Genomic DNA, 27,771 nt, shown 5'->3' on the forward strand with positions numbered 1-27,771 from the left:
GTAGCTAGTCAGAACAGAAACATCATATAAATTTATCTTCAGAATTTCAAAGACTCTTAGAACAATGTATTTCTCAATTAGAACATTGTATTACTCCATTAAAATTCTTTAATGAGTCTGGACATTTTCAGAGGCTCCAGAACATTTCCAACTTTAAGGACTTATAGATAATAATAATCCCTTTGTGCTCCCTAAATTAGTCTGTGCCCATTTCCAATTTTCAATAATTAACCATTCCAAATAGTAAAAACAGACTAGGGACAAAAGAGTAAGTAAAATTCTAAAAAAATACAAAAAAAAAAATCTAATCTTCTTCCAAAGCAAAAACACGTAAATCTTAGCAAACTCAATACAGAATTCCAAACCCAATTTCTTTTCTGTATGTTTAACTTACCTCTTCCTCAAGATCATTCAATTCCATTCCTTAAATGGCTCATGTTAAGATAACCTTAGATGTAAATAAAGTTCTTCTAAGCACCTCATATCCTGGAGAAAGATTTCAGATTCTAATACATCCTGTACCCTTCTGTTTCCACACTGACCGATCCTGTTTTGACACTTGTGTGGTAAAGGGGTGCTATAGGTGGAGTTGTGACTACCAACCTGTAATTCAATTTAATGGACCTCACAGCATATACTCTTTTTTTCTTAAATATCACATATTATTACCATCTTAAAACCTACAATTTGAAAGAAAAATTCTAATTTTACTAAGAACTAAATTCTATAGTCTATTTATGAAGGGTATATATTTTCTATCATGTAAAAGATATTCAAAAATTGTTCTCCAGGGGCTGGGGATGTGGCTCAAGCAGTAGCGCGCTCGCCTGGCATGCGTGTGGCCCGGGTTCGATCCTCAGCACCACATACCAACAAAGATGTTGTGTCCGCCGAGAACTAAAAAATAAATATTAAAAAAAATTCTCTCTCTCTCTCTCCTCTCTCATTCTCTCTTTAAAAAAAAAAAATTGTTCTCCATAAGTAGCTATGGGCTTATATATGACCTGCATTAAAGGAAATGGGCAACAAATATTTAATGTGTGTAACACCTACTAGGAAGTATCCAAAACCACTGGAAACATACTTACCAGTAACTTCCTCCACAAATTTGGAAACCCATTCCCCTGATGAGCGGCCCTGACAATGCTGTAAGTGCTAGTTACTCCCTCTTAATAAAACAGGCAGTGTCACAGGACATAAGATCTAGGCCTTTGGAAGAAAATCAAAATTGTTGATCCACCTTGTCATTCTCTGTACTAGTGATGTAAGAGTTTTTTTAAGAAGAGTGAATCAGAAGCTACCTGTTGAACAAGAGCTAGGTCATTTCCATTGTTTCTTTTAACTATAAGTGAAGATTGTTATTTAGGAGTACATAAATGTTAGAACTCTCATAGGTTCCTCATTTATAAAATAAAGGTAAAAAGTAGTGTTTATTGCTATTACCTGAACAATACAAAGAAAGTATGTTCTATACAAAATCTACCTGAAACTACCAGCAAATTAAAACAATTTGCGTAAACATTTAGGCAAGAAGAAAAGAACCCTTTCACTTAAATTTAACTGAAAAATAACTCAAATTTTCCACTTACTGCAGCTATTCAAATCTATATTATGGTTGCTTAATAGATGCATTCAGATTGTTAGATTTCTAGATCTGACAGGAACTCTTCAGTAGATTTAGTGTAAAGATTATAAATTTAGGGCTGGGAATGTGGCTCAAGCCTTAGCGCTCGCCTGGCATGCGTGCGGCCTGGGTTGGATCCTCAGCACCACATACTGTCAAAGATGTTGTGTCCGCTGAAAACTAAAAAATCGATATTAAAAAAAAAAATTCTCTCTCTCTTAAAAAAATATTTTAAAAAAGGAAAAAAATATTATAAACATAAAGCCATATGGAAGCCAAACAGTTGAAATAAATGTAGGAAGAGTACATATCTACATAAGTAAGCAGTGCTGCTTGAGCTTTATTGCTCTATAAGAACAGGCCACGGTATAAAAATGTGGCTAGTGAGCCAAATACAATTCACAGAATATTTAGTCTGTTTTGTATGTTATTTTCTTTCTTCAAATATTTGCCAGCATTACAAATTGGGATTTAAAAAATAAAAAACAGGGGCTGGGATTTTGGCTCAGCGATAGAGCGCTCACCTAGCATGGGCGGGACCCGGCTTTGATCCTCAGCACTACATAAAAATATAGGTATTGTGTTGTGTCCATCTACACCTAAAAAATAATTTAAAAATAAATAATTAATTAATTAAAAAAATTTTTAAAAAAACAGGGATAGAATTGAATTTCTGTTATGACATGTAAAGCTATTTTTTTAAAGAGAGGAGAGAGAGAGAGAGAATTTTAATATTTATTTTTTAGTTCTCCACAGACACATCTTTGTTTTGCATGTGGTGCTGAGGATCCAACCCAGGCCACACGCATGCCAGGCAAGTGCGCTACCGCTTGAGCCACATCCCCAGCCCGGAAAGCTATTTTTGAGCTCATTATGGTGGTTCATGCCTATATATATTCATGCCTCCTGAATCCCAGTTATTCAGGAGGGTGAGGCAGGAAAATAGAAAGTTCAAGGATAGCCTGAGCAACTTAGCAAGATCCTGTCTCAGAAAATAAAAAAGCCTGGGGACATAATTCAGTAACCCCGACGTTAATCCAGGATACTGTTTTTAAAAAAAAATTTTTTAAGTACTCTTGACTTTATCCCTATATAAATTTTCAGCCTCACCCTATGCTCAGTCAGACTGCATTGCTTATAGTTCTCAAAATTGTCATGCTCAGCTTCTGGTGCACACCATAATCACAGCTACTCAGGAGGCTGAAGCAGAAGGATCATAAATTTCAGGCCAACCTTGGCAATTTAGCAAGACCCTGTCTCAAAAATAAAAAAATAATAAGGGCTGAGGATATAGCTAGGTAATAAGGCATTCCTGAGTCCAGTCCCCAGAGTATTGAAGAGGGATTGGTGGATAGTGGGAGCCATGTTCTCTCTCACTTCTGAACTTTTAAAAATACTCCTTCTCAGCTGGGTGTGGTGGCACACGTTTGTAATCCCCAGCGGCTCCAGAGGCTGAGGCACGAAGATTGTGAGTTCAAAGCTGGCCCCAACAAAAAGTGAGGCACTAAGCAATTCATTGAGAATAGACTCTAAATAAAATTTAAAATAGGGCTAGGGATGTGGCTCAGTAGTCCCATGCCCCTGAGTTCAATCCCCGATATCCCCACTCCCCAAATAATACTCCTTCTCAACCTAGAATGCCCATCCTTTCAGATTTGGCTAACTCTACTCTTCATTCAAGATCAGCTCAAATGATCAATTCTGAATACCTTCCTAGTCTCCTCCTTCCTACCTTCTCTACCTACTAATCCCTATCAATCTACTAGGTAGGTAGGCAGGTAGGTAAATAATTAGATAGCACACTATGGCTATTACAACACTGTATTATTGCTTTCCTTATCTGTGTCCTCTAACTAGAATGAATTCTTTGAACACAACCACTGTTAAATTTCTTCTTATAAATGAGATGATAAAAATGCTTCCTAAATTATATGCAATACTAAGATTTGTAATAAAAAAAGGAACAGAATTTGAGATATTAGTTAAAGGTTGGTGAAATTTTAAGATATTAGTTGCTTTTATACTCTCATTTTATAACATTTGGAGGTCACAACTATCATTTGGATAATAATAATGTGCTTAAAATTATTTTTAGTTAGTACTGTTTCTGATTTAACTCATTTAGTGTAATTTCCCATAATTTGAAAAATAGAAAGGGAGGAAAAAAAGTCAAGATCAGCAAAGCTTAAGAAATGATTTTTTAAAATCCTTAACAACATCTTTGCAACAAAACCATTAAATAAAGAGGACTCTTACATGTAATATTTTATGGGAAAATAGACATTATATAAAGTTTATATAAGAAAGATTCACTAAAACATATTTCAAATTGAAACTAAAGAAACAGTTGAAAATATTAACAAAATATAAAGCTGGTTCTTTGAAAAAATAAATAAAATTGACAAATCTTTAGCCACTCTAATGAAAAGAAGGAGGTATAAAATTCAAATTACTAAAATTTGTGATGAAAAAGGAAATATCACAACAGACATGATTGAAATACAGAAGACAGAAACTATTTTAAAACTTTATACCCAGTAAAATAGAAAACCTTGAAGACACTGACAAATGTCTAAAGGCATATGATCAACCCAAACTGAATCAAGAGGATATATGCAATTTAAACAGATCAATTTCAAGCAAAGAAATAGAAGATGCCATCAAAAGCCTTCCAACCAAGAAAAGCCCAGGACCAGGATTCATAGGTGAGTTCTACAAGACCTACAAGGAAGAACTAATACCAATACTCTTCAAATTATTCCATGAAATAGAAAAGGAAGGAACACTTCCAAACTCATTCTACGAAGCCAGTATCATCCTGATACCAAAACCTGGCAGAGACACATAAAGGAAAGAAAATTTCAGACCAATATCCCTGATGAACATCGACACAAAAAATATCAATAAAATTCTGGCAAATTGCATACAAAAACATATTTTAAAAAATAGTGCACCGGGCTGGGGATGTGGCTCAAGCGGTAGCGCGCTCTCCTGGCATGCGTGCGGCCTGGGTTCGATCCTCAGCACCACATACAAAGATGTTGTTTCTGCCGAAAACTAAAAAAAATAAATATTAAAATTCTCTTTCTCTCTCTCTCTCTCTCTCTCTCTCTCTCTCTCTCTCTCTCTCTCTTTAAAAAAAAAATAGTGCACCATGATCAAGTGGGATTCATTCCAGGGATGCAAGTTTGGTTCAATATACGGAAATCAATAGATGTAATTCAGCAGACTTAAAGATAAGAATCAAATGATTATATCAATTGATGCAGAGAAAGCTTTTGACAAAATATAGCACCCTTTCATGTGCAAAACACTAGAAAAACTAGGGATAGTAGGAACATACCTCAACATTGTAAAAGCTATTCTATGCTAAACCCAAGGCCAACATCATTCTAAATGAAGAAAAATTGGAAGCATTCCCTCTAAAAACTGAAACAATACAGGAAATCCTCTTTCACCACTTCAATTCAACGTAATCCTTGAACTTCTAGACAGAGCAATTAGACAGATGAAGGATATTAAAGGATACAAATGGGGAAAGAAGAAATCAAACTACCATTATTTGCTGTCAACACAATTATTTTTTTTTTTTTAATTATCACTCATTTCTTTTTTTTTTTTAGAGAGAGTGAGAGAGGGGAGAGAGAGAGAGAGAGAATTTTTAATATTTATTTTTTAGTTCTCTGCGGACACAACATCTTTGTTGGTATGTGGTGCTGAGGATCGAACCCGGGTCGCACGCATGCCAGGCAAGCGCGCTACCGCTTGAGCCACATCCCCAGCCCCTGTCAACACAATTCTATACTTAGAGGATCCAAAAAACTCCACCAGAAAACTTCTAAAATTAATGAATTCAGCAAAGTAGGCAGGATAAAAAATCAATACCTATAAATCAAATGCATTTCTATACATTTGTGGATGTATCCTCTGAAAGAGATATCCTCTGAAAACTACCCCATTCACAATAGCCTAAAAAAAAAAAAATTGGAGGCTGGGATTATAGCTCAGTGGTAGAGCGCTTGCCTCAATTCTCAGCACCACATATAAATAAATGAATAAAATAAAGGTCCATCAACACTAAAAAATTTTTTAAAAATTGGGGAATCAACTTAACAAAAAAGGTGAAAGACCTCTATAATGAAAACTGCAGAACACTAAAGAAAGATTTTGAAGAAGACCATAGAAATGGAAAAATCTCCCATACTCTTGGATAGGCAAAATTAATACTATCAAAATGGCCATACTATGCAAAGTGCTATACAGATTTAGTGCGATTCCAATTAAAATCCCAATGTCATTCCTTATAGAAATAGAAAAAGCAACCATGAAATTCATTTGGAAAAATAAGAGACTCAGAATAGACAAAGCAATCCTTAGCAAGAAGAGTGAAGCAGGAGGCATAATACCAGACCTTAAACTATACTACAAAGCTATAGTAACAAAAATGGCATGGTATTGGCACCAAAATAGACATGTAGACCAATGGTACATAATAGAAGACACAGAGTCATACCCACATAAATACAGATATCTAGATATCTCATACTAGATAAAGGCACCAAAAAAATGTTAATCCCAAAAGAAATGTTAATGAACAGCCGCAGCAGATTTGAATACAGCCCATTCCAAAGAAGTGTTAATGAGGGGCTGGGGATGTGGCTCCTGAAGTAGCACTCTCACCTGGCATGCATAAGTAAACTGCAGGCTACAAAAGAGATTCTTAGGCAGGAATGCCTGATAACTATCAAAAGGAACTGCCAGAGTAGAGCTATTTCTAACCTACACAGGTAGGCTTAGTGTTTGCTAGAATGGTTATCCAGCCCTAAGTAACAGAATTAAAGATTTCTCTATTAGACACAGAGGTCATACTAGTAAAAGGATTTTGCAAGATCAGATGACATTAAATTATTAAACTGTATCTCAAGGAGAAGGACATCTGTAAACCTGACAATTCTGGCAATGTGACAAATATCCTTAAAGATTGACATGCTCAGATAGAAGCCATGTCCTCACCAACTTTGTCATGGAAGCAATATCTTAGCTCCTGGTTCTCTGGTACTATTATGCTCGAATTTGAGACCCCCAAAAGACCACAAGAGACCAAGATGGATGTAAGCAGCAATTGCGAGCTAGCTCGATCCTCCGCGTGCACACACAGCAACTGGTGACGCTGAGAGGACCCAAGCCCAAGGTTTGCAGCAGTTTTACACATTCTTTGGAGAAGGCAGGGACTTCACATACATCATAGCATCTCTTAGCAAATCATCACACACCCACACACCGCAGGAAAATCAAATAACAACTCTAAAACATGATTAGCACATTGACTGGCGGGAACAAGTTGGGTAGAAGTGATTGGTCAGTACAAAAGGGGTATTCATTTGAACTGATTGGTTTAAGCCAAGAGGGGTATACAGTGCTGAACTACATGGTTTCCCAACATGTTATCAACCACCATAAACTACTGGGAGGGTCATCTGGCATCCCAGGTATTTCCCTGTCTCATGCTGATTGGTGGCTGCTAGAGGGTTGCTATGGATCCCCACCTAGCCTGACTGAGTCAGGGACACCTGGCACAGCAGATCTCTCCTGTTATTTGTAGATAAACAACTTAGCAGGGTGGGAATGTGCCTAGGAGTGCTCTGTGGGTTTCTCCAAGGACAAAGGTGATGTCCCTTCCTTGGACGGGCTTTGCTCTGAGGTAGAGGCTGGTTTTTCAGTACTTCCTGGTGGAAAACATTGTTAGTCTCTGTCTTTATTATCATACTCATTGGCATATTCCTGTACTGTGGCATTTATTGCTGCATCCATCTGGTTCCAGTACTAATGAATTCTTGTTTCTTTTATAGACCACCCATCCACTCACATGGCCCTCCAGCCTATTACTTCTCAATCGAACTTCTATCATGGACCACTCAATAGACCCGATTTTTAAAGGGGGACTCCAAACTGCTTGCCCAACATCCTCCCCTTTTCAGCTTGAAGAAGCCAGAATGATCTTCGCCCCCTTTCCTTACAGTAGTAAGGAGTTCCCAAAATTAGATGGGGGAATGAAGCCAGATTTAAAATTAGGTAGTCAGTGTAGTTAGCTAAATCAGGTCTAATATCAAGTGAAATCTAAAATGGAGGGCATGCTGAGAATGAATTCTGAGAAATGCAGGACAACTCATGGAATGTTAACGAAGTCCCCAGAAAAGTCCTAGCCCCAAAGTCCATCCCCAAAAAATGTTAATGAACAGCCCCAGCAGATTTGAAGATAGCCCATCCCGAAGAAGTGTTAATGAAGTCCTTCCAGCCCAGATTACTTCTTTGGCCCACCTGTGTCCCACCCCTCAGGCCTTCCCACCTACATTCCATCATTAAAAGAACTATAAAAAGGGGAAACAAGGGAAACAACCGCACTTCCACGGATTCCACCTCTTGGGTCCTCTTCTTCCTCCTGGAGAAGTCTTTTCTGCTATCCTTTAATAAACTTCTATTTCCACTCTAAACTTGCCTCGGTGTGCTTCACTGGTGTTATACTTCAACACTGGGGAAGCAAGGACTTGACACCAGTCAACAGTGGTAACATCATCATGCACAAAACTCAACTCAAAGTGGATCAAAAACCTAGGAGACCCTGCACCTAATATAGGAAAAAGTAGGCCCAAATCTTCATTATGTCAGATTAGGCCCTAACTCCCTTAACAAGACTCCTAAAGCACAAGGAAAAAAATCAAGAATTGATAACTGGGATGTACTCAAACTAAAAAGCTTCTTCTCAGAAAAAAAAAAATGCACAGAGAGCCTACATTTGGGGAGCAAATTTTTGCCACACACAAGTCACATAGAGCACTAATCTCCATGATATATAAAGAATCCAAAAAACTTAACACCAAAAAAAAAAAAAAAAACAAATCAATAAATGGGTCAAGGAGCTGAATAGAAACTTATCAGACGAAGATATGCATTCTATCAACAAATATATGAAAAAATGTTCAACATTTCTAGTAATGAAAAACCAGCCTCTACCTCAGAGCAAAGCCCGTCCAAGGAAGGGACATCACCTTTGTCCTTGGAAAAACCCACAGAGCACTCCTAGGCACATTCCCACCCTGCTAAGTTGTTTATCTACAAATAACAGGGGAGATCTGCTGTGCCAGGTGTCCCTGACTCAGTCAGGCTAGGTGGGGATCCATAGCAACCCTCTAGCAGCCACCAATCAGCATACCTGGGATGCCAGATGACCCTCCCAGTAGTTTATGGTGGTTGATAATATGTTGGGAAACCATGTAGTTGAGCACTCTGTACACTCCTCTTGGCTTAAACTAATCAGTTCAAATAAATCCCTCTCTTGTAGTAACCAATCACCTCTACCCAACTTGTTCCCGCCAGTGAATGTGCTAATCATGTTTTAGAATTGTTATTTGATTTTCCCGAGGTGTGTGATGATTTGCTAAGAGATGCTATGATGTATGTGAAGTCCCTGCCTTCCCCAAAGAGTGTATAAAACTGCTGCAAACCCTGGGCTCGGGGCCTCTCAGCGTCACCAGTTGCTGTGTGTGCATGCAGAGGACCAAGGTAGCTTGCAATAAACACCTCTTTGCCATTTACATCGATCTTGGTCTCTGGTGGTCTTTTGGAGGGTCCCCAAATTCGAGCATAACAGTAATTAGAGAAATGCAAATCAAAACTACCCTAAGATTTCATCTCACACCAATCAGAATGGCAGTTATCAAGAATACAGACAACAATAAATGTTGGTGAGGATGTGAGGGAAAGGCATACTCATACATTGCTGGTTGGACTGCAAATTGGTGCAACCACTCTGGAAAGCAGTATGGAGATTCTATAGAAAACTTGGAATGGAACCACCATTTGACCCAGCTATCCCACTCCTTGGTCTATATTCAAAGGATTTAAAATCAGCATACTATAGTAACACAGCCACATTAATGTTCATAACAACTCAATTTACCATAGCTAAACTGTGGAAGCAACCTAAATGCCCTTCAATAGATGAATGGATAAAGAAACTGTGAGAAAGATAGATAGATAGATAGATAGATAGATAGATAGATAGATAGATAGATAGATCTATATACACACACACACACACACACACATATATATATGTATGTATATACACACACATACATACACACACACAATGGAATATTACTCAGCATTAAAACAATCAAATAATTATGGCATTTGCAGATAAATGGATGGAGTTGGAGAATATCATGCTAAATGAAGTAAGTCAATCCCAACAACCAAAGGTCAAATGTTCTCTCTGATAAGTAGATGCTAATACAGAATGGGAGGAGGACATGAGAAGAATGGAGGAACTTTGGGCAAAGAGAGCGAGGGAAGGGATGGAACATGGGGGCAGGAAAGATGGTGGAATGAGATGGACATCATTTCCCTAGTTACATGTGTGACTGGACTTATGCTGTGACACTACAATGTGTACAACCAGAGAAATGAAGAGTTGTGCTGCAATTGTGTATAATAAATCAAAATGCATTCTGCTGTCATTTTTACCTAATTAAAATAAATTAATTTTAATCTTATTTTTTTTGGTGGGGTTCTTTTTTTTGTCTTTTTTTTTGGAACTGGGGGTCGAACCCAGGGCTTTGCGAATGCAAGGCAGACGCTTTGCCACTGAGCTACATCCCAGCCCAAAATAAATTAATTTTAAAAAAGAAAGATTGAAAAAAACATTTTGAAGCTGCTCTAATATTTAGCAAAATAGATTAAATTATTTTGAAAGATTTAAAAGGCCAACTTACCCTTTCTGTAAGAATTATAACCAGTGAAAGTGCAGAATTCACGAACTCATAAACATTAATTTGAAATATGTATTTCAGAATCTGAAACTCAGTAGCATTTTCTGTGGAGTTATAAATAAAAATATTAATATTTGACATACAACTGCTGATCCTAATTTGTTCCTTAACTGAGAAATTAGAAAACAATAACCTGTTTCTTACCATTTAGAGGAATGTAATTTTGAGAAGACAAAGAGCAATCAGTTAAAACCATCTGGCTGTTTAACAGGGGATTTTCCATGGATCTGTCTATTTCCACCTGAGCAGACCCTTCAAAGTCCACTGATGGTTTTGATTTTTCATCATTTTTAGAAGATGAGGTTTCAAAAAATACTTCTTCATGAATTTTCATAGGTAACTTTATTTGAGCCATCATATCTGCAAACAAATACAAAGAAATGTCTTTTTAGAAATACCTACATTGTTGTGGGCTTCCCTTTTATCTTCTAGGAGGTCATTCTTTGAACCTTTGTGATCATTGTGACAATTTGTTTGATAAATAATGCATTAAAACTTAAATTTGTAGTCTGTATATTAATGCCTGTTGCTGATGTAACAAACTATCACAAACTTGGTGGCTTAAATAATACAAATTTTCTCTCTCAGAGTACAAGAGGTCAGAAGGTATTGGCAGGGCTGCATTCTTCCAGAAGCTCTAAAAGAGAATCATTTTCCTTGCCTTTTCTGTCTTCTAGAAGCCTCCAGCATTCCTTCGTTCACAGCACCATTCACTTTCAAAGCCAGCAGAACCCATCCTCTAATCTGTCTCTCTTATTTTGACCCTCCTGCCTCGTTCTTGTGATTATTTTGGGCCCATAAAATATAATCTCTCCATCCCAGATCCTTACACACATCTCCAAAGTCACAGGGCCTGGAGGTTAAAACTTTGACACATTTGAGGCACCTTTATTCAATCTACCATACAGCCTTTCCTTTATTCCTTGTCCAAGGAAGAATCACAAAAACTGTATGCAATTCTATCTTCTACATTGCCTTTAATCCTAAAAAGCATGTTTAAAAAAACCCTAAAAGTAACATAACTGTCAACAAACACTCTGTGGAACCATATAAGCTTATGGTTAAGAATAAGATAATACATAGTCCCCTTAGGATTTCATTCCTGTTAGATACATTTATCATCCAAGAAGGTATAATATCTAGATACCATTGCAAAAATACATATTTCTGCCTTTCAAGAAAATCAATGAGAAATATTTTTTCTTATTTTAGCTGTTAAAGAATCAAAAATGACCAAAATTATTTATAGTATCTACAGCTACTTTATGTTGACACTCAACTTTTTCTTTCTGGTGGGGAGTACTTGAGATTTAACCCAGAGTCCCTTTAATATTGAGCTATATTCAACCCTTTTTATTTTTTATTTTGAGGCAGGGTCTCACTAAATTGCTTAGGGCCTTGCTAAATTGTTGAGGCTAATTTGAAACTTGTGATCATCCTTCCTTAGCTTCCCAAGTTGCTGGGATTATAGGCATATGCCACCATACCCAGGTTTTTAACAGCTTTTTAAATCCCACAATCAAATATATCTCCTATTTTTTGTTTGTTTCTTTGTTTTTACAGAAAGCAGGTAAATCTGCACTATTAGATAAAAATCCATGTTATCCAAATGATAAAATAATTATTACTTAAGAGAAAATATTGCAATTAAACAATGCTTATACAGGATTAAATAAAATAATCCTGACTTTTATGCTTTTATGCTACAAATTACATCTTTAAATGAACTATAATATGCCTGAATTCAACTTTAGAATACTTATTCATATCTCTCAACCTTTATTTAAAAAGTATTACCTTTCCCAAAATTACTTTTAAAATTTCAAATTTGACCCATCTCTAGATCAAAAGTTGCCATGTTTATAATATTGTATCATATAATTATGTCCATGTCAGTTCAAAATAGCCATCAATTTACTTTTAAAAAGTTCAATTTGACCTGATGCTGTGTTTGTGGCACACACCTATAATCTCAGCAATTTGGAAGGGTGAGGCAGAAGTATTACAAGTTTTAGATGAGCCTGGGCAATTTAGTGAGCTCTTGTCTCAAAATAAAATCTAAAAAGGGATGAAGGGTAACACAGTGGTAAATGTTCCCAGGTTCAATCCCCACTGCTGCAAAACTGAATTTAAAAAAGAAAAAAAAAAGGAAAAGATAATCCATTAAATTTTCAAATGTAGTTTAATCTGATCACTTGATTGAATTGAGTATAATGAAACAAGTTGTGTACGGGTTTCAGTTCTAATAGCCCTATCTGAAGTATAGATTTCAAGTGATCTGTGAAATCTACTTCTCAGTTACTTTGACTTTTTAAGACAAGGGTTTAAAAAAAAAAAGTATCAGTATAGGCCTGAAAGCAACATTAAGTAGTAAATGAATATTCAATGTCTAATTCTGGTCTTTGAGTTAACAAATATATATAGTAGTTGGACACAATACCTTTATTTACTTATTCATTTTTATGTAGTGCTGAGGATGCTAGGTGTTAGGCAAGCACTCTACCACTGAGCCACATCCCCAGCCCTTCAATCACTTTTGACCGTCTAAGTTTCTAATGTTTTTAGTCATGTGCCTTTCTAACTTGGAAAACAAGTTAATAATCTCCCTGTATGCTGGTTGAGGATGCTGGTCAAGCACAGAGCTAAAATTTGGGGAAATATAAAGACATGACATATAATTTTGGAAATTTAGGAAAATTCTTCCTGAATTTGCAAAACTGTTGGCCTCTTCTGAAAGGTTTATCATTTCTGTATTACTGGTAAATATTTGCTGAGTTTCTAATCTGTCCATTACAGAGAGATCAGAATGGAGATATAGAGAAGTCACATAACACAATCCTTTCTAATCAAAAGAGTTACTAGATACCAGGACATATAAATCTGAAAGTGTCCTGTGATATTCACACTCTCTTATTGCCCTCTGATAAACTTCCAGAATTGAGAGATTTGAAGGAGAAAGTTGAAAACATTTTACCTTATTTTTGCTTAAAAATTCCTTATTACCTGAACACTTAGAGAAAACCCTTTTTAAAATATGCTTCTTAGGTAAAACAAAATAAAGCATTACTACTGATCTAGAATAAAATATAATTTAAAAATCAAGGCACAGCACAGTGGTGCATGCTATAATCCCAACAGCTGGGGAGGCTGAGGCAGGAGAATCACAAGTTCAAAGTCAGCATCAGCAAATTAGTGAGGCCCTAAGCAAATGAGCAAGACACTGTCTCAAAATAATATAAAGGGCTAGGGATGTGGCTCAGTAGTTGAGTACCCCTAAGTTCAATCCCTGATACAAAAATTTTTAAAAAATAAAAAAATCAAGACTATTTTGAATTACTGAAGTTTCCCTTAGCTTAGGTTTCTAAGAAAACCATTCAAATATGGTTATACTGCGAAAGTCTAAAAAATGAGTATATTGGGGCTGGAGATGTGGCTCAAGCGGTAGTGCGCTCGCCTGGTATGTGTGCTGCCCTGGTTCGATCCTCAGCACCACATACAAAAAAAAAAAAAAAAAAAAAAAGATGTTGTGTCCATCGAGAACTAAAAAATAAATATTAAAAAATTCTCTCTCTCTCTCTCTTAAAAAATAAAAAATAAATAAATAAATAATGAGTATAAATAAGCAAAAATCTTCATTTATCAGAACAGGAAGTCAAAAGACTTTGTATAAAATAGATTAATAAAAACAGAATAATATAAAGATTATATTTAGAAAACTAAAGAAAAATACTAAAAATATTTGATTTTTAAAACATCAAAAACAAATTATTGGGGCTGCTGGTATTGTGGCTCAGTGGTAGAGCGCTCATCTAGCACAGGCAAGGCCCTGGGTTCAATCCTCAGCACCACATAAAAATAAATAAATAAAATAAAAGTATTGTTTCCAACCACTTCCAAAAAAATATTTAAAAAAACAAAAACAAATTATTTTTTTCTGGGACAAAGGTGGGATTGGAATAGAAGCAATAGAAATTGCTTTTTTTTTCATCTTACAAATAATTTCACTTCTTTTAAGGCTCAATTTGTCTTATTTATTACTTGGACCCTTACGTTATATTGTGCTCCACAGAGTCTCAGTCCTAAGATTTTCAATGAGCCCAAGAGAACAATCAAAGCAAACTTTTCACTGGAATCCCGTTCCTATACAAATTTCTATATGCCTTTAGGACACCCAGTTCTTGTATCAGGAAAAAGCACTCAAATTGATCTTGCAGACAACCAAATGTGAAGGAACAGCTCCTTCTGAGATGGAGATTTGCAATTGTCCTGGCTCTAAGGATCTAAAGTTGCCTTAAGGTGGCAAAGGATAAAGGGCAGAAGGAGGATCTTGGTAGAGAGGAGGAGGACTGATCAAGTAGATGCTCCCTGTCTGACTTTTGATCTCAATTTATGAGATCTGAGGGGAAAGGTCAGAAGCTAACCCATAGTACACAAATCGCTTTGGAGGCCCATGTACTGTGGGTTATCTCCCCGTAGACAGAAACCCAGCTTCCTGGGATGACCAGAAACACAACAGTTTTGATTCCTTCAAGGGGTTTAGGGTCATGGAGAGTCATCTGGTGAGAGCTGAAGTCAGAGAGAACCTGATATAACTGCCCCATTGTGACAACAACAGAATGGCTTATGAACACACGTAAAGCCTCCTTTTGGAACTCTTCAAAAGATCTGAGGACCCCCCCATGGCACTTGGAGAGTTCAGGAAATAAGAATACGAAATAAATTGCTTTTAAAAAATGGCTTAGTGCTATTTAAAAATTTAAACCTATTTACATATATCAAGTTGATAATAAAGTTTCTATAAAATACCTTAGGATCTTCTTAGAACATCAATATTTCTCCAGTTATTCTTTTTCCCATGGGATTTTGCCTTATAAGATTATAATCTAAGTTCCACAGTAAACTAGAAATTTATAAAAGAGTGGTTGGTGCTAATTATTGAATATTTTGAACAACATGGTTTCCTGGACTGTTTTTTATCCAATTTGTACTTAAATAAATTGTGGGGCTGGGATTATGGCTCAGTGGTAGAGTGAGTGCTTAGCATGTGTGAGGCCCTGGGTTCGATCCTCAGCACCACATAAAAGTAAATAAATAAAATAAAGGTTTTCTGACCAACTACAACTAAAAAATAAATGTTGAAAAAAATTATGTCAGGCTGGGATTGTGGCTCAGTGATAGAGTGCACATGTAAGTCACTGGATTCGATCCTCAGCAATATATAAAAATAAATAAAATTGGGCTGGGGATGTGGCTCAAGCGGTAGCGCGCTCGCCTGGCATGCGTGCGGCCCGGGTTCGATCCTCAGAACCACATACAAACAAAGATGTTGTGTCTGCCGAAAACTAAAAAATAAATATTAAAAATTCTCTCTCTCTCTGCCGCTCTATTTCTCACTCTCTTTAAATAAATAAATAAATAAATAAATAAAATTAAGGTACTGTGCCCATCTACAACTAAAAAAATTAAAATAAAAAAATTATGTTAATGAATAAATTATAAATATCTTCATACCAACCTGATTGATAATATCTGTTTTTCAACATTGTGAGATCTTTCATATTATCTATAGGATCATTTTCTCCAGAAAATTCTTCTCTTTCATTATTTTCAACCATATTACTTTGATCCAGTATCTGTTTGGGAAATGGCAACTCTGTTTCCTTTGGAATGTTCTGGAAGCTCCAAGGGTTATCAAAATTATAGAATAACTTTGTAAAATATGCTATGGTGTAAGAACCATCTGTTTTCTCTAAGACTTTTTCCTTATCTATTTGATCCTCTGTTTCCATAGTTTTTATCACTTTTATTTCCTGTTCATTATCGTGGACAGATTTACTTGTGAATTCACCACCAAACCAACCATTGGCTTGGGGTTTGAGTACATGCTCTGACTCCAGTGCTAGTGCCAACTGTTCCTTTGGTCCTGAATCAAATTCTGATTCAGGTTCTCGCTTATGTTCAGTTTGGGGCTCACCATTATTTAATTCCTCTAGGTTATTTTCATCTTCCACTGTTATTTTTCTACTTTGAAATGAGCTTCCTTGCACAGGTTCAGTGACTGATTCAAGAGCCTTTTCTTCACCATGTTCCTTTCTCAGTCCAAACCATCCTTGTACTTCAGTTAAGGGTGATGAGATATGATCCACTTCTGGAACGTGATCCTGTTTCACACTTCCAGTTTTGGCTTCTTCCCAATCATTTCTAATATCTTTAGAAGACTCTGATGTGGGAAATTGGCCGTCAGAAAATGCATAAAATTCAGATTCTATCTGGAAATCACTTCCATATATACTATATTTTTGCTCTTCTTCATATGGATACATATTTTCACCACTGTAACTGTTAAACTCCCTATCTTTATTTTCAAATATGTAACTTACTCCAAGGAGACAAAGAAAGTCAGATTCCTAAAAGAAAAAAAAATTGCATTTCACATAAATGTACTAAAGCTCCTCATTCTCTCTGTATCATTTAAAAAAGGTGACTATGATTTTCCCAAGACAAAACAATAAGCTCAACTTCAGAGCAAAAACTAAAATCAGATCTTCTAATCTCAAACACATCACAACTGACTTCTAAAGGTTAATAATATAAATCTAAAAGAAAATCCAGTTTTTTCTTTCTTTTCTCTTTTTATAATGAAAATCCTTTTACATTACAGTTTCTGAGTTATTAAATAGTTGAGAAGAAGAGAGAATCAATGCTTCAAGTATATTCTATAAATAAGCTCTTTAAGAAAAGGCATGCAGGGCTGGGGATGTGGCTCAAGCGGTAGCGTGCTCGCCTGGCATGCGTGCGGCCCGGGTTCGATCCTCAGCACCACATACAAACAAAGATGTTGTGTCCGCCGAAAACTAAAAAATAAATATTAAAAATTCTCTCTCTCACTCTCTCTTTTAAAAAAAAAAAAAAAAAAGAAAAGGCATGCAGATCCACAAAATATTACACATCTGAAGATTATACTGAGAGGATACATGTGTCTGTGTGGTGATATGAGAGACTGCTATGGTCTAAATGTATTCACCAAAAAGCCTGTGGTGGAAATTTAATTCTCAATGCAACAGTGTTAGGAGATGGGACCAAAAGAGAAGTAATGAGAGCAGAGAGAATGGATAAATTTTGCTATGGTAGGAGTGTATTCATCCTACCATGTATCCCAGGAGTGACTTCCTTCTCTGAATTATGAACTCAACCCCTTCTTGCTCTCTCATGTCCTCTCTCATCCTCTCACCTGCCACCATGGAATGATGCAGAAAGAAAACCCTCACCAGATGCAGGTCTCTTGATATTGGACTTCCTCCTGGTTTTTGAACTGTGAAAAATAAATTTCTTCCCTTTAAAAGTTTCCCAGTCTCAGGCTGGGGTTGTGGCTCAGTGGTAGAATGCTTGCCTAACATGTGGGAGGCACTGGGTTCGATCCTCAGCACCAAATAAAAACAAATATATTAAATAAAGGTATTGTGTTCATCTATAACTAAAAAAAATTTTTTTAAAAGTTTCCCAATCTCTGGTATTCTAGTACAGCAGCAAGAACAGACGAGACAGTAGGGAATTTTATTACATATTATCACAGCTTAGATAGACCTGTGATGCTGAAGTATGAAGCCCTAGTTAAAAGCTGTACTAAAACATTCAGATGTCCTTATTTGGATTTTACATATAACCAATGACAGTGAGGCTTTATTTGCTTATCTCACAGAGCAACAAAATCATAAAGGAAAAAAAAATTAAGAAGTCACTTTTTAAAAACCTGAAATTTTGAGGGGCTGGGGATGTGGCTCAAGCGGTAGCGCGCTCGCCTGGCATGCGTGCGACCCGGGTTCGATCCTCAGCACCACATACCAACAAAGATGTTGTGTCCGCCGAGAACTAAAAAATAAATATTAAAAATTCTCTCTCTCTCTCTCTCTCTTCTCTCTCACTCTATCTTTAAAAAAAAAAAAAAAAAAAAAAAAAAACCTGAAATTTTGAAATAGTGGTGTGGGCTCCTCTTTGGCTATTACCATTATAAAATGAGTATAAAGTTTAGATTTTTGAGGAAAAAACTTCAGAATTGCAATTTTATAATATATGTTTGACACTACAGAATAGTAGGTGACTAGGAACAGACATTGGATCTTGTCATCTATTAGCTCTGCGACCCTGGATGAATTATATGACCTTTTTATGCCTCCTTCTCCTGATCTGTAAGATGGGAACAATGATAGTCCTCTACCTTACAAGAGTATTTTAAGTATTAATGAGTCAAGTGTTTCGAATAGTAACTATCTCCAGTACATATTAGCCTCACCCAGCTCAAAGTTAAACTATTCCAGAAAAAATTACTTCTGCTACAGTATTATAAGGGTAGATGGCCCAACGCTCTTATTTATGTTCAGGATAACTCTAACCTCAGAGCTCCTTATGGAATCCAAGGCTACCTTTATTTTAACTGCATGACTTTTCAGCTTCTGTCAGCCCAATCCTGTTTTCCTTTTGTTGCCTTACAAGTACTGTGCCCAACAGTACTCCTCAGAAAACATGCTTCTGTGTCTGTTTCCTAGGGAATTTGATACAAGAATCTGGGTGAGGTAGGCATGTTAGTGGGTGCCTGTAATCTGGCTATTCAGGAGGCTGAGTAAAAGGGATCAGGAGTTCAAGACCAGCCTGGGCAACACAGCAAGGTCACAATCTCAAAAAAACAAAAGAATCCAGGCCCTTTTCTTTTATTATGCTACCATGCTAGATGTTAGGGTTCTACAGTAAGCAATTAAAAAAAAAAAAAAGGTAGTTGTAAATTGCAATTAGTGCCATGAAAGAAAATCACATTAATGAAGCCAAAAAGCCAAAATTAGATAGGCAGAAAGGCAAGGGTTGGATCCAGAGAATGAAGAATTGAGATGTTAATTCCTTTTTTTTTTTTAAATATTTATTCATTAGTTGTAGTTGGAAACAACACTTTTATTTCACTTATTTATTTTTATGTGGTGCTGAGGATGGAACCTGGGGCCTCACATGTGCGAGGCGAGTGCTCTACCACTAAGCCACAACCCCATGCCGAGATGTTAATTCCTTCAGAGTACTTTCTCCACCTTTATTATCAGGATAACCTGCCCTTGCTCCAACCTGTTGCTAAGGTAACCTGTCCCTCCTTACAGGGAGTTGTTAATTATGCCCCCTTCCTGCCCAGATCACTCCAACCCATCTGCTTTCCACCTTTTGGCCATCCCACTGAGCATCTCCTGGGCCTAGTCAAGAAGGAGAGAGATAAGAGGAAGAGAGCAGGAGAACAAGAGCCTAAAACCTATAAAAAAGGCAGAACACTTTTCACTTCTTGGGATACCAGGATACCAGCTATGGCCCCCTTCTCCTTTCTGGGAGAAGTCTATATTAACCCCTTTTTAAATAAACCCTGTTTCATCTGCTTGCCTCGGCATGCTTCTCTAATGTTACACTTCAACATGTGAGGGAACAGAACTTGTCACGATAATGATAACTGGTGGTATCATTAAGAAGCAAAAATTCCTGTAATCCCAGTGGATCGGGAGGTGGAGGCAGGAGGATCAGGAGTTCAAAGCCTGTCTCAGCAATTTAGCAAGACCCTGTCTCTAAATAAAATATAAAAAGATCCAGGGATGGTTAAGCAGGTTTGATCCCCAGTATTAAAAAAAAAAAAAGCACTTAAGGAATAATTCCTTTAGAATCATCATGGAAAGCCTCTCTGAAGATTTTGTTGTTGTTTGTTTTTCTTTGTAAACTCAGCATACTTTTTCCCCCCAGCTGTATGAAAGACTATCAAAAAGTTGCACAGAATTACCTTATGTATTTTTCTGGGTTGGAACAAATGAATATACTGTTTTTATCATCACAATCCAGGTATGTGCCTATTATTCTAAAAGTTTTCTGGGAGGCAGAAAACTTTTTAAAAAATATATTTAATTGATTTTATTTTTAAAATACATGACAGTGGAATGCATTATAATTCTTATTACACATATAGAGCACAATTTTTCATATCTCTGGATGTATATAAAGTATGTTCACACCAATTCATGTCTTCATACATGCATTTTGGATAATGATGTCTATCACATTCCACCATCATTGCTAACCCCCTACTCCCCTCCCTTTTCCTCCCACTCCTCTGCCCTATTTAGAGTTTGTCTATTCCTCCCATGCTCCCTCTCTCCTTACCCCATTATGGATCAGTCACCTTATATCAGAGAAAACATCCAGCATTTATTTTTGGGGGGATTGGCTAACTTCACTTAGCACTATTTTCACCAATGCCATCCATTTACCTGCAAGTGCCATGATTTTATTCTCTTTTATTGCTGAGTAACATTCCATTGTGTATATACAGCACATTTTTTTATCCATTCATCCACTGAGGGGCATCAAGGTTGGTTCCACAGTTTAGCTATTATGAATTGTGCTGCTATAAATATTGATGTGGTTGTGTCCCTGTAGTATGCTGTTTTTAAGTCCTTTGGGTATAGACCAAGGAGAGGGATAGCTGGGTCAAATGGTAGTTCCATTCCCAGTTTTCCAAGTAATCTCCATACTGCTTTCCATATTGGCTGCACCAGTTTGCAGTCCCACCAGCAATGTATGAGTGTGCCTTTTTCCCCACATTGGGAGGCAGAAAACTTTAATGATATTTAAACTGTGACCTAAAGGATATAAAGGAACTATCAAGATGAAGAATTTGGAGAAAGCATTCAAACAAAAAAGAAAAAACCTATTTGGGTCCCTGAGCTTTTCATGCTCTAAGAATGATCCAAAGGCCTATTAGATCAGGGGAATGGTGAATGAGAAGAATGGCAGGAAGCAGGAATCCTGCAAGAGAGAGGAGGGCAGGGGGCAATGACAGAACATGTAAATATCTCATTTTGTGTGTGTGTGTGTGTGTGTGTGTGTGTGTGTTTGTTTTTATATGATCATTAGAGAATGGATTAGAAGAAGGCAAAAGAAGAGGCAAGAAAAGTTAGAATGGTATGGTAGCATTCCAAACAAGTGAGGATGATGCCTTGGATTAGTGCTATAGGGAGAGCAGAAATTAGCAGAAGACAGTGTGCTGCAGATACATTATAGTAATAGAACTTACAGGACCAATTATTATACAATAAATGGACAGTTAATCCCTGAGTTTGTGTTGGGAAAAAGCCAGACAATAGATAATTGGTTTAACTAGATAGGCTCACATCACACTGACCTTATTTGCAATAAATTGGCCAAACCTGAAATCTGAATTAAATGGGCTAATCATGTTCATATATTAAAAAGTTACTTTCTGGGCTGAGGTTGTAGCCCACTGGTAAAGCACTTGCCTGGCCCATGTAAGGCACTGGGTTCAATCCCCAGCACCACATAAAAATAAATAAATAAAAATAAAGATATAGTGCCCCATCTACAACTAAAAAAATTTTTTTTAAAGTTACTTTCTGAGTCCCTTTATTGTTATTAAGATCAACATTACTAATTCATTAAAAACTCCAACAGCAAAAGAGGTACAAATTTGAGACCTAGGGAATATGGTGGGAAATAAACTCTGGTCCTAGTGGCACAGGAGTATTAAGTAATTGTCTCTAACACCTATACAGTACTTACTAAGTGTCTATGTACTTTTTATATATGATCATGTATTCCTCAATAAATTTGAGGAAGTACTATGTTATACTCATCACTCCCATGTTGTAGATGAAGAAATTGAGACAGGGAGAGCCACATAACTAGTAAGTATCTGAGTCAGGCTTTAAATTCAATCCATCTCTAGAATTCATGCTTTTAACTGTCACCTATGAATTGTTCTAAAAGCAGAATCTTTACCATCAATTTTGTCTTACCTAATTTTATTCATATCGTCGAACTCTTCCTAAGGTAAGTCCACAGACCAACTATTTTATACATTTACTATATGAGATACACAATCAATGGACACTTGTACAAGAAAAACTGTTTTGGCCAAGAAATTTTAAATTCAATTCATAGCTGAGAATGAATTTACTCACTTTAGTTGATATTTCAACCTCTTCAGATATGAATACCTCTTCAATCTGGACTGCATCTCTGGGAAAAAACCCAAAGTTCTTTCCTTTCTATCAAAATGAAGAACAAAAATTACCAAGGAGGAGTTATCAAAGCAATAATAACTATTGAGTCTGATTTTATACCATGTCCTTGGCTTTTATCTAAGTCAAATCACAAAACATTAATTGGCTATCAAATACCATCTAAAAAAATGAGTAAAATCATATTCTTTTATTATTCAAAAGAATAACATTAATTTAAGAACATACTGAGCCAAACTCTAAAATTCTACTGTTTCAAACAAAAACTACACCATATAATCATACTCTCCCCCTCTCTCTCTCTTTCATTCTCTCCCTCTGTTCTTTAATGATCTTGTTGAACAGGTCAACCATAGATTTACACTAGTAGATCTGGAATATAAAAAGGCAAGGCAGTGGCGGCAATAGCCATGGTAGACAGAGCTGTGACATAGTCAGCATTTTCAAGATGTAATGTTCAGGGAAGAGCCACAGATAGATTCATGAAAATAGTAAAGGCCCAGGAGTCATCAAGATAAGATTTAGTCCAATTCAACTTCCCTGGGATTGACTTGGTAACAGAGATTCTCTTAACCTGGTTCAAGCACATGCAAGATGTTGCCCTTCTAGAAATGTCAGTGTACTAAGAGTGTACGCCAAATAAAAAAACTTACTTGCTTTGGTCCTCTAATCCAGCACTGTTACAATAAAAGTGTCTCCCAGTTATTATTTTATTTTTCATAAAAACGCATGAACCTTGCTTCCCTAGGCTACCAACCTTTCTCATGATCTTTTCAAAAACAACTCAACCCTTTGTTTAGAAAAACAAGATAATCCCATTAACTAAAACTTCCCAGTCTCTCCCCAACTTGACATGGCAACACTAACAGATAGCTGGAATTGCCTACCCACCCCATAATCTACAATAGCACCCCTAAAGTCTCCCCAAATAAAAATAAAAGCTAAGTTTAAAATATATGCATGTTATACAAAAAATAATTTCAAGACATTCTCTTTGTCTTCCATCTCAATCAGACTATCTTTCCAAAAGCCTCTTTTATGGAAATATTAGAACCACCAATGAACATAACCACTTTTGTTTGTTTAAATGTTAGGGGCTTTAAATATTTTTACAATACTTTGAAATCCCAGAGTTCCTTTAAAGGTAAAAAATAAGCATCCTTGTCTAAGTTGGTTATTTATTCTGTATTCAGTTCATAAGTCTGGTTACTTACACTTCCTGCCCACAAATCTTCTCTTTGTCCTGCAAGTTTAACATAAACAGATATTTCTTCTCCCTTAGTGAAGTTCAGGAATAGGCAATCAGGTCCTGTGTAATCTCTCATGGCTACAACTCTGCTTATTAAAGCTATGTAAACATAAAAAGAAAAACATACTTTAAATTAAAATGTTATTTTTCCTTCTTCCATTTTGCTCTCCTCTAATCCATTCTATATATTTACAAATGCGAATTCTTTTATGTCATTTATGGTCACAAAAACCTATATACATCTCTCACAGCACACAGCCTCAAACCCAGGTGTTTTGGCTTGGTATTCAAGGACATCCATGATCTAGTCCCCCCTTCCCTATTTAAAAAGATCTCCTTCCTATTACTTTAAAACACAGACTTAGGGCTACAATCAAGGTTATAAAACTGTTGTCCCTGGAATATTTCATTACCATTATCCAATCTGCTGAAAAGGAAAGTTAGTTTTCTTTCTTGTACCTACTATATTTCCAAACATTATGATAACCACTTTCATTTTATTTATTAAATCCTCAAAACAGATCTGTAAAGAAATCTTGGTCTGGGCTAGGGATGTGGCTCAAGCGGTAGCGCGCTCGCCTGGCATGTGTGCGGCCCGGGTTTGATCCTCAGCACCACATATAGACAAAGATGCTGTGTCCGCCAAATACTGAAAAATAAATATTAAAGTTTTCTCTCTCTCTCCCTCTTTCTCACTCTCTCTCACTCTTTCTTTAAAAAAAAAAAGAAAGAAAGAAATCTTGGTCTAACAAGTGAGCCTTTAGTTAAGGCTTAGAGAATTGGTCATACAACTCTGGTGGAGCCAGATGTGCATCAACATTCCCTCCCTCCCTTTCTTTCACTGCAGCACCACCTTTCTTATTCTGAGCTTCTATTTCTGCCCTTGGATCAGCCTAGAAGCCCTCCCAAACTGGCCATGGTGACATACACCTGTAATCCCAGCAACTCAGAGGTTGAAGCAGAAGGATCACAAGTTTGATGCCAGCCTCAGCAGCTAAGGGAGACCCTCAGCAACTTAACTAGACCTTGTCTCAAAATAAAAAAATTGGGCTAGGGTTGTGGCTCAGTGGTAGCGCGCTTGCCTAGGATGTGTGATGCACTGGGTTCGATCCTCAGCACCACATACAAATAAATAAAGGTCTATCAACTACTAAAAATTATTTTTTAAAAAATTGAAAGGGCTGGGAATGTGGCTCAGTGTCAAAGCACCTGAGTTTAATCCTTGAATCAAAAAACAAAAAAAGAGGGGGCTGGAATGGGGCTCAGTGGTAGAGAGCTTGCCTATCATGTGTGCAGCATTGGGTTCAATCTCAGCACCACGTATAAATAAGTAAATAAAATAAAAGTCTATCAACAAGTAAAAAGTATTAAAAAAAGAAAGAAAGAAAGAAAGAAAAGAAATTCTTCTCTATCTCTACATGCTTCACTCATATCCTAATTCCTCTCCAAGGCAGTCCTAATCATTTAGCCTATTCTGATTTCCCTTTCTCTGATCTTCATCATTCTATATATTTACAAATGCTAATTCTTTTATGTCATTTATGGTCACAAAAACCTATATACACTTCCCACAGCACACACCCTCAAGCCCAGGTGTTTTGGCTTAGTATTCAAGGACATCCATGATCTAGTCCCCCTTCCCTATTTAAAAAGATCTCCTTTCTATTACTTTAAAACACAGACTTAAGGGGCTGGGGATATGGCTCAAGCGGTAGCGCACTCCCCTGGCATGCATGCAGCCCGGGGTTCAATCCTCAGCACCACATACAAACAAAGATGTTGTGTCCGATGATAACTAAAAAATAAATATTAAAATTCTCTGTCTCTTTGAAAAAACAAAAACAAAAAAACACAAACTTAGGGCTATTACCCTTATTGTGTTATATCACTATTTGCTATTTTATATTGATATGTCTTGTTATCATTAAGTAGAATGAATATGGGTAGGCAACCACCTACCCCCCAGACCCAGCACACAGTATAGACCCTCAGTAACTATGAACCATAACTACTTATGCTAGAATCATACAAGGCAATGTGCATGCATTAACTATCATAATGATACTAACATGTAAAATTTTTAAATATTTTAAAGCCATACAATTAAAGTTAAAAATAACCTTATAACTTACTAAATGTTGGAGTGTACTTTTTTCATGTTCTGTCAGGCCCCAAGGATACTTAAATGGGTTATATTAAGCATAAATAGGGGAAGAGGGTTTATTATTATAATATGCTATTTAATATACTTCTTTGCATATTAAATTATTTACCCAAAGCTTGAGAAAAATGTTTACTCATAAAAATGTTACTTATAAATTATTCATGTTTACATTAATAATATTTTGCACTGCTAAAAATATGTATGTTGCAAATTGGACATAAATTACATATTGGAAAGAAAGAACTTTCAGCAACTATACTATATGAGGATTCATTTACTTTAAACATAATGCTAATAACACAAAAAATAAGTTCTCAAACAATAAAATGGAAATTAATTTTTCCTCACAGTAAATCAAAAAAGTTTAATGGTATTTATTTATTTATTTATTTATTTTTTAAAAAATATATATATATATTTTATTTTTATTTATTTATTTTTTTTTTTAGTTCTCGGCAGACACAACATCTTTGTTGGTATGTGGTGCTGAGGCTCGAACCCGGGCTGCACGCATGCCAGGCGAGCGCGCCACTGCCTGAGCCACATTCCTAGCCCCCAGTTTAATGGTATTTAATAGTATAAAATTATATTTATATTGTAAGATTTACTTCAATACTTTTATATAATAAATACAGAAATGATTAATATTTGATAAAGTTTAGACAGATTTTTTGAAATAAAAAGTTTTTTAGAAAATTTATGAGAATCATATGAAATAGAAACTAAATAGTAGAAATTTTATAAATAAAGAACTATCCAACGGCCTGATATCTTTTTTATTCAAATCAATTATATTTATCTTTTTAAAAGAACTGATTAATATTTGTGTTTGAGGTATGGATTTATCTTATTTAACTCTGATATACTTCTGTATCAATCTGATATTTGTCCTTTGTATGCTTATATTAAACATTATTAAAAAATGCTTTTCTTCCAGAATTTTTCTTTTATACTGGACTATACTTATAATTCAAATATTTCACAATTATATTAAGGTTCATTTTTTATCTCAAATGCCCACAAAAAACATTTATGTGATTTCAGAGCCTCAATTTAAGAGTAGAATGAAAAGAAAAATGAACTTACTTTCACATTCCAGGTCACCACATTTTTTAAGTTCTGCCAGCAGTTTTGTACCCTCCAGGCACTTTGTCAGTGAAATAACCAAAAGAAGGATTCTGTGAACAGCAAGTTCCGCCATGCTAAAACAAGAAACCAGGAATTCCAAATGAGATCTAAACCAGTTATTAGGTTGTAGACAAGCCAGCCAAAACAGGAGATATTCTACTGTCTTCATTAAACAGCAAAGATCTTTTGGTTTTTAGTCCCCTGATAGCTACATTTTTCTATCTGTGTGTAAGTTTAACTTGAGCAAACACTGTGTTCTCAATCTGTGGTATCCAGATAATACGTAAGGCTTAATAATTAACAGAGAATTGTAGTTGGACTAATGTCTCATAAAGGCAGCCCATGTACAACAGTCTCATTTAAAGGTACCTTACATTTGACAGGACAGTTCTCAAGCAGACCTTCACAAAAACAGTTACAGTCTTTGGGTAGATTAGTCAACAAGTACAAACCAAGTATTTGCTACATGAAAATCCCAGCCTCAACAGACAAAGTATATAGTTTTAAGTAGAAACAGCAATATAATGAAAAGTATTTAAAAAAAATTCTATTTTAATACTTTAAAAAGCTCTTCAGTGTTACTATGAAACTATAACTGTGTTTAGCTAAGAGTAATATTTAAAATGTAGTAACTATTCACTGTTTCATGTACCATCTTAAGTATGTAGATGTATGATCTGATTTAACCTATACCAACTCTATTGGATAGGCAATATTATCATCTC

The 27,771-nt window shown here is 36.1% G+C and overlaps 1 protein-coding gene across 6 annotated transcripts in view; it reads right to left on the reverse strand.

Moving 5' to 3' along the window:
• The window catches only part of Mia2 (MIA SH3 domain ER export factor 2), a 166,234-nt gene extending 138,921 nt beyond the window's left edge, over window positions 1-27,313 (reverse strand). For 2 of the 6 annotated variants that reach the window (XM_040275089.2, XM_040275087.2), the window contains exons 1-6: window positions 27,005-27,312; window positions 23,720-23,853; window positions 22,446-22,532; window positions 15,971-16,862; window positions 10,600-10,815; window positions 10,399-10,499 (exon numbers count right to left, since the gene is read on the reverse strand). In XM_040275089.2, coding sequence (XP_040131023.2) covers window positions 10,399-10,499; window positions 10,600-10,815; window positions 15,971-16,862; window positions 22,446-22,532; window positions 23,720-23,853; window positions 27,005-27,215 — 1,641 coding nt within the window. In that variant the 5' untranslated portion in view covers window positions 27,216-27,312. Of the gene's footprint in view, window positions 1-394; window positions 549-10,398; window positions 10,500-10,599; window positions 10,816-15,970; window positions 16,863-22,445; window positions 22,533-23,719; window positions 23,854-27,004 lie in introns of those variants that run through there. The other 4 variants (XM_040275086.2, XM_021724721.3, XM_040275088.2 and 1 more) reach the window with 3 other exon arrangements.
• Window positions 27,314-27,771: the final 458 nt, after the last annotated feature.

Source organism: Ictidomys tridecemlineatus, chromosome 5, assembly GCF_052094955.1.
Source record: "Ictidomys tridecemlineatus isolate mIctTri1 chromosome 5, mIctTri1.hap1, whole genome shotgun sequence".
Classification (NCBI taxonomy): Eukaryota; Metazoa; Chordata; class Mammalia; order Rodentia; family Sciuridae; genus Ictidomys; species Ictidomys tridecemlineatus.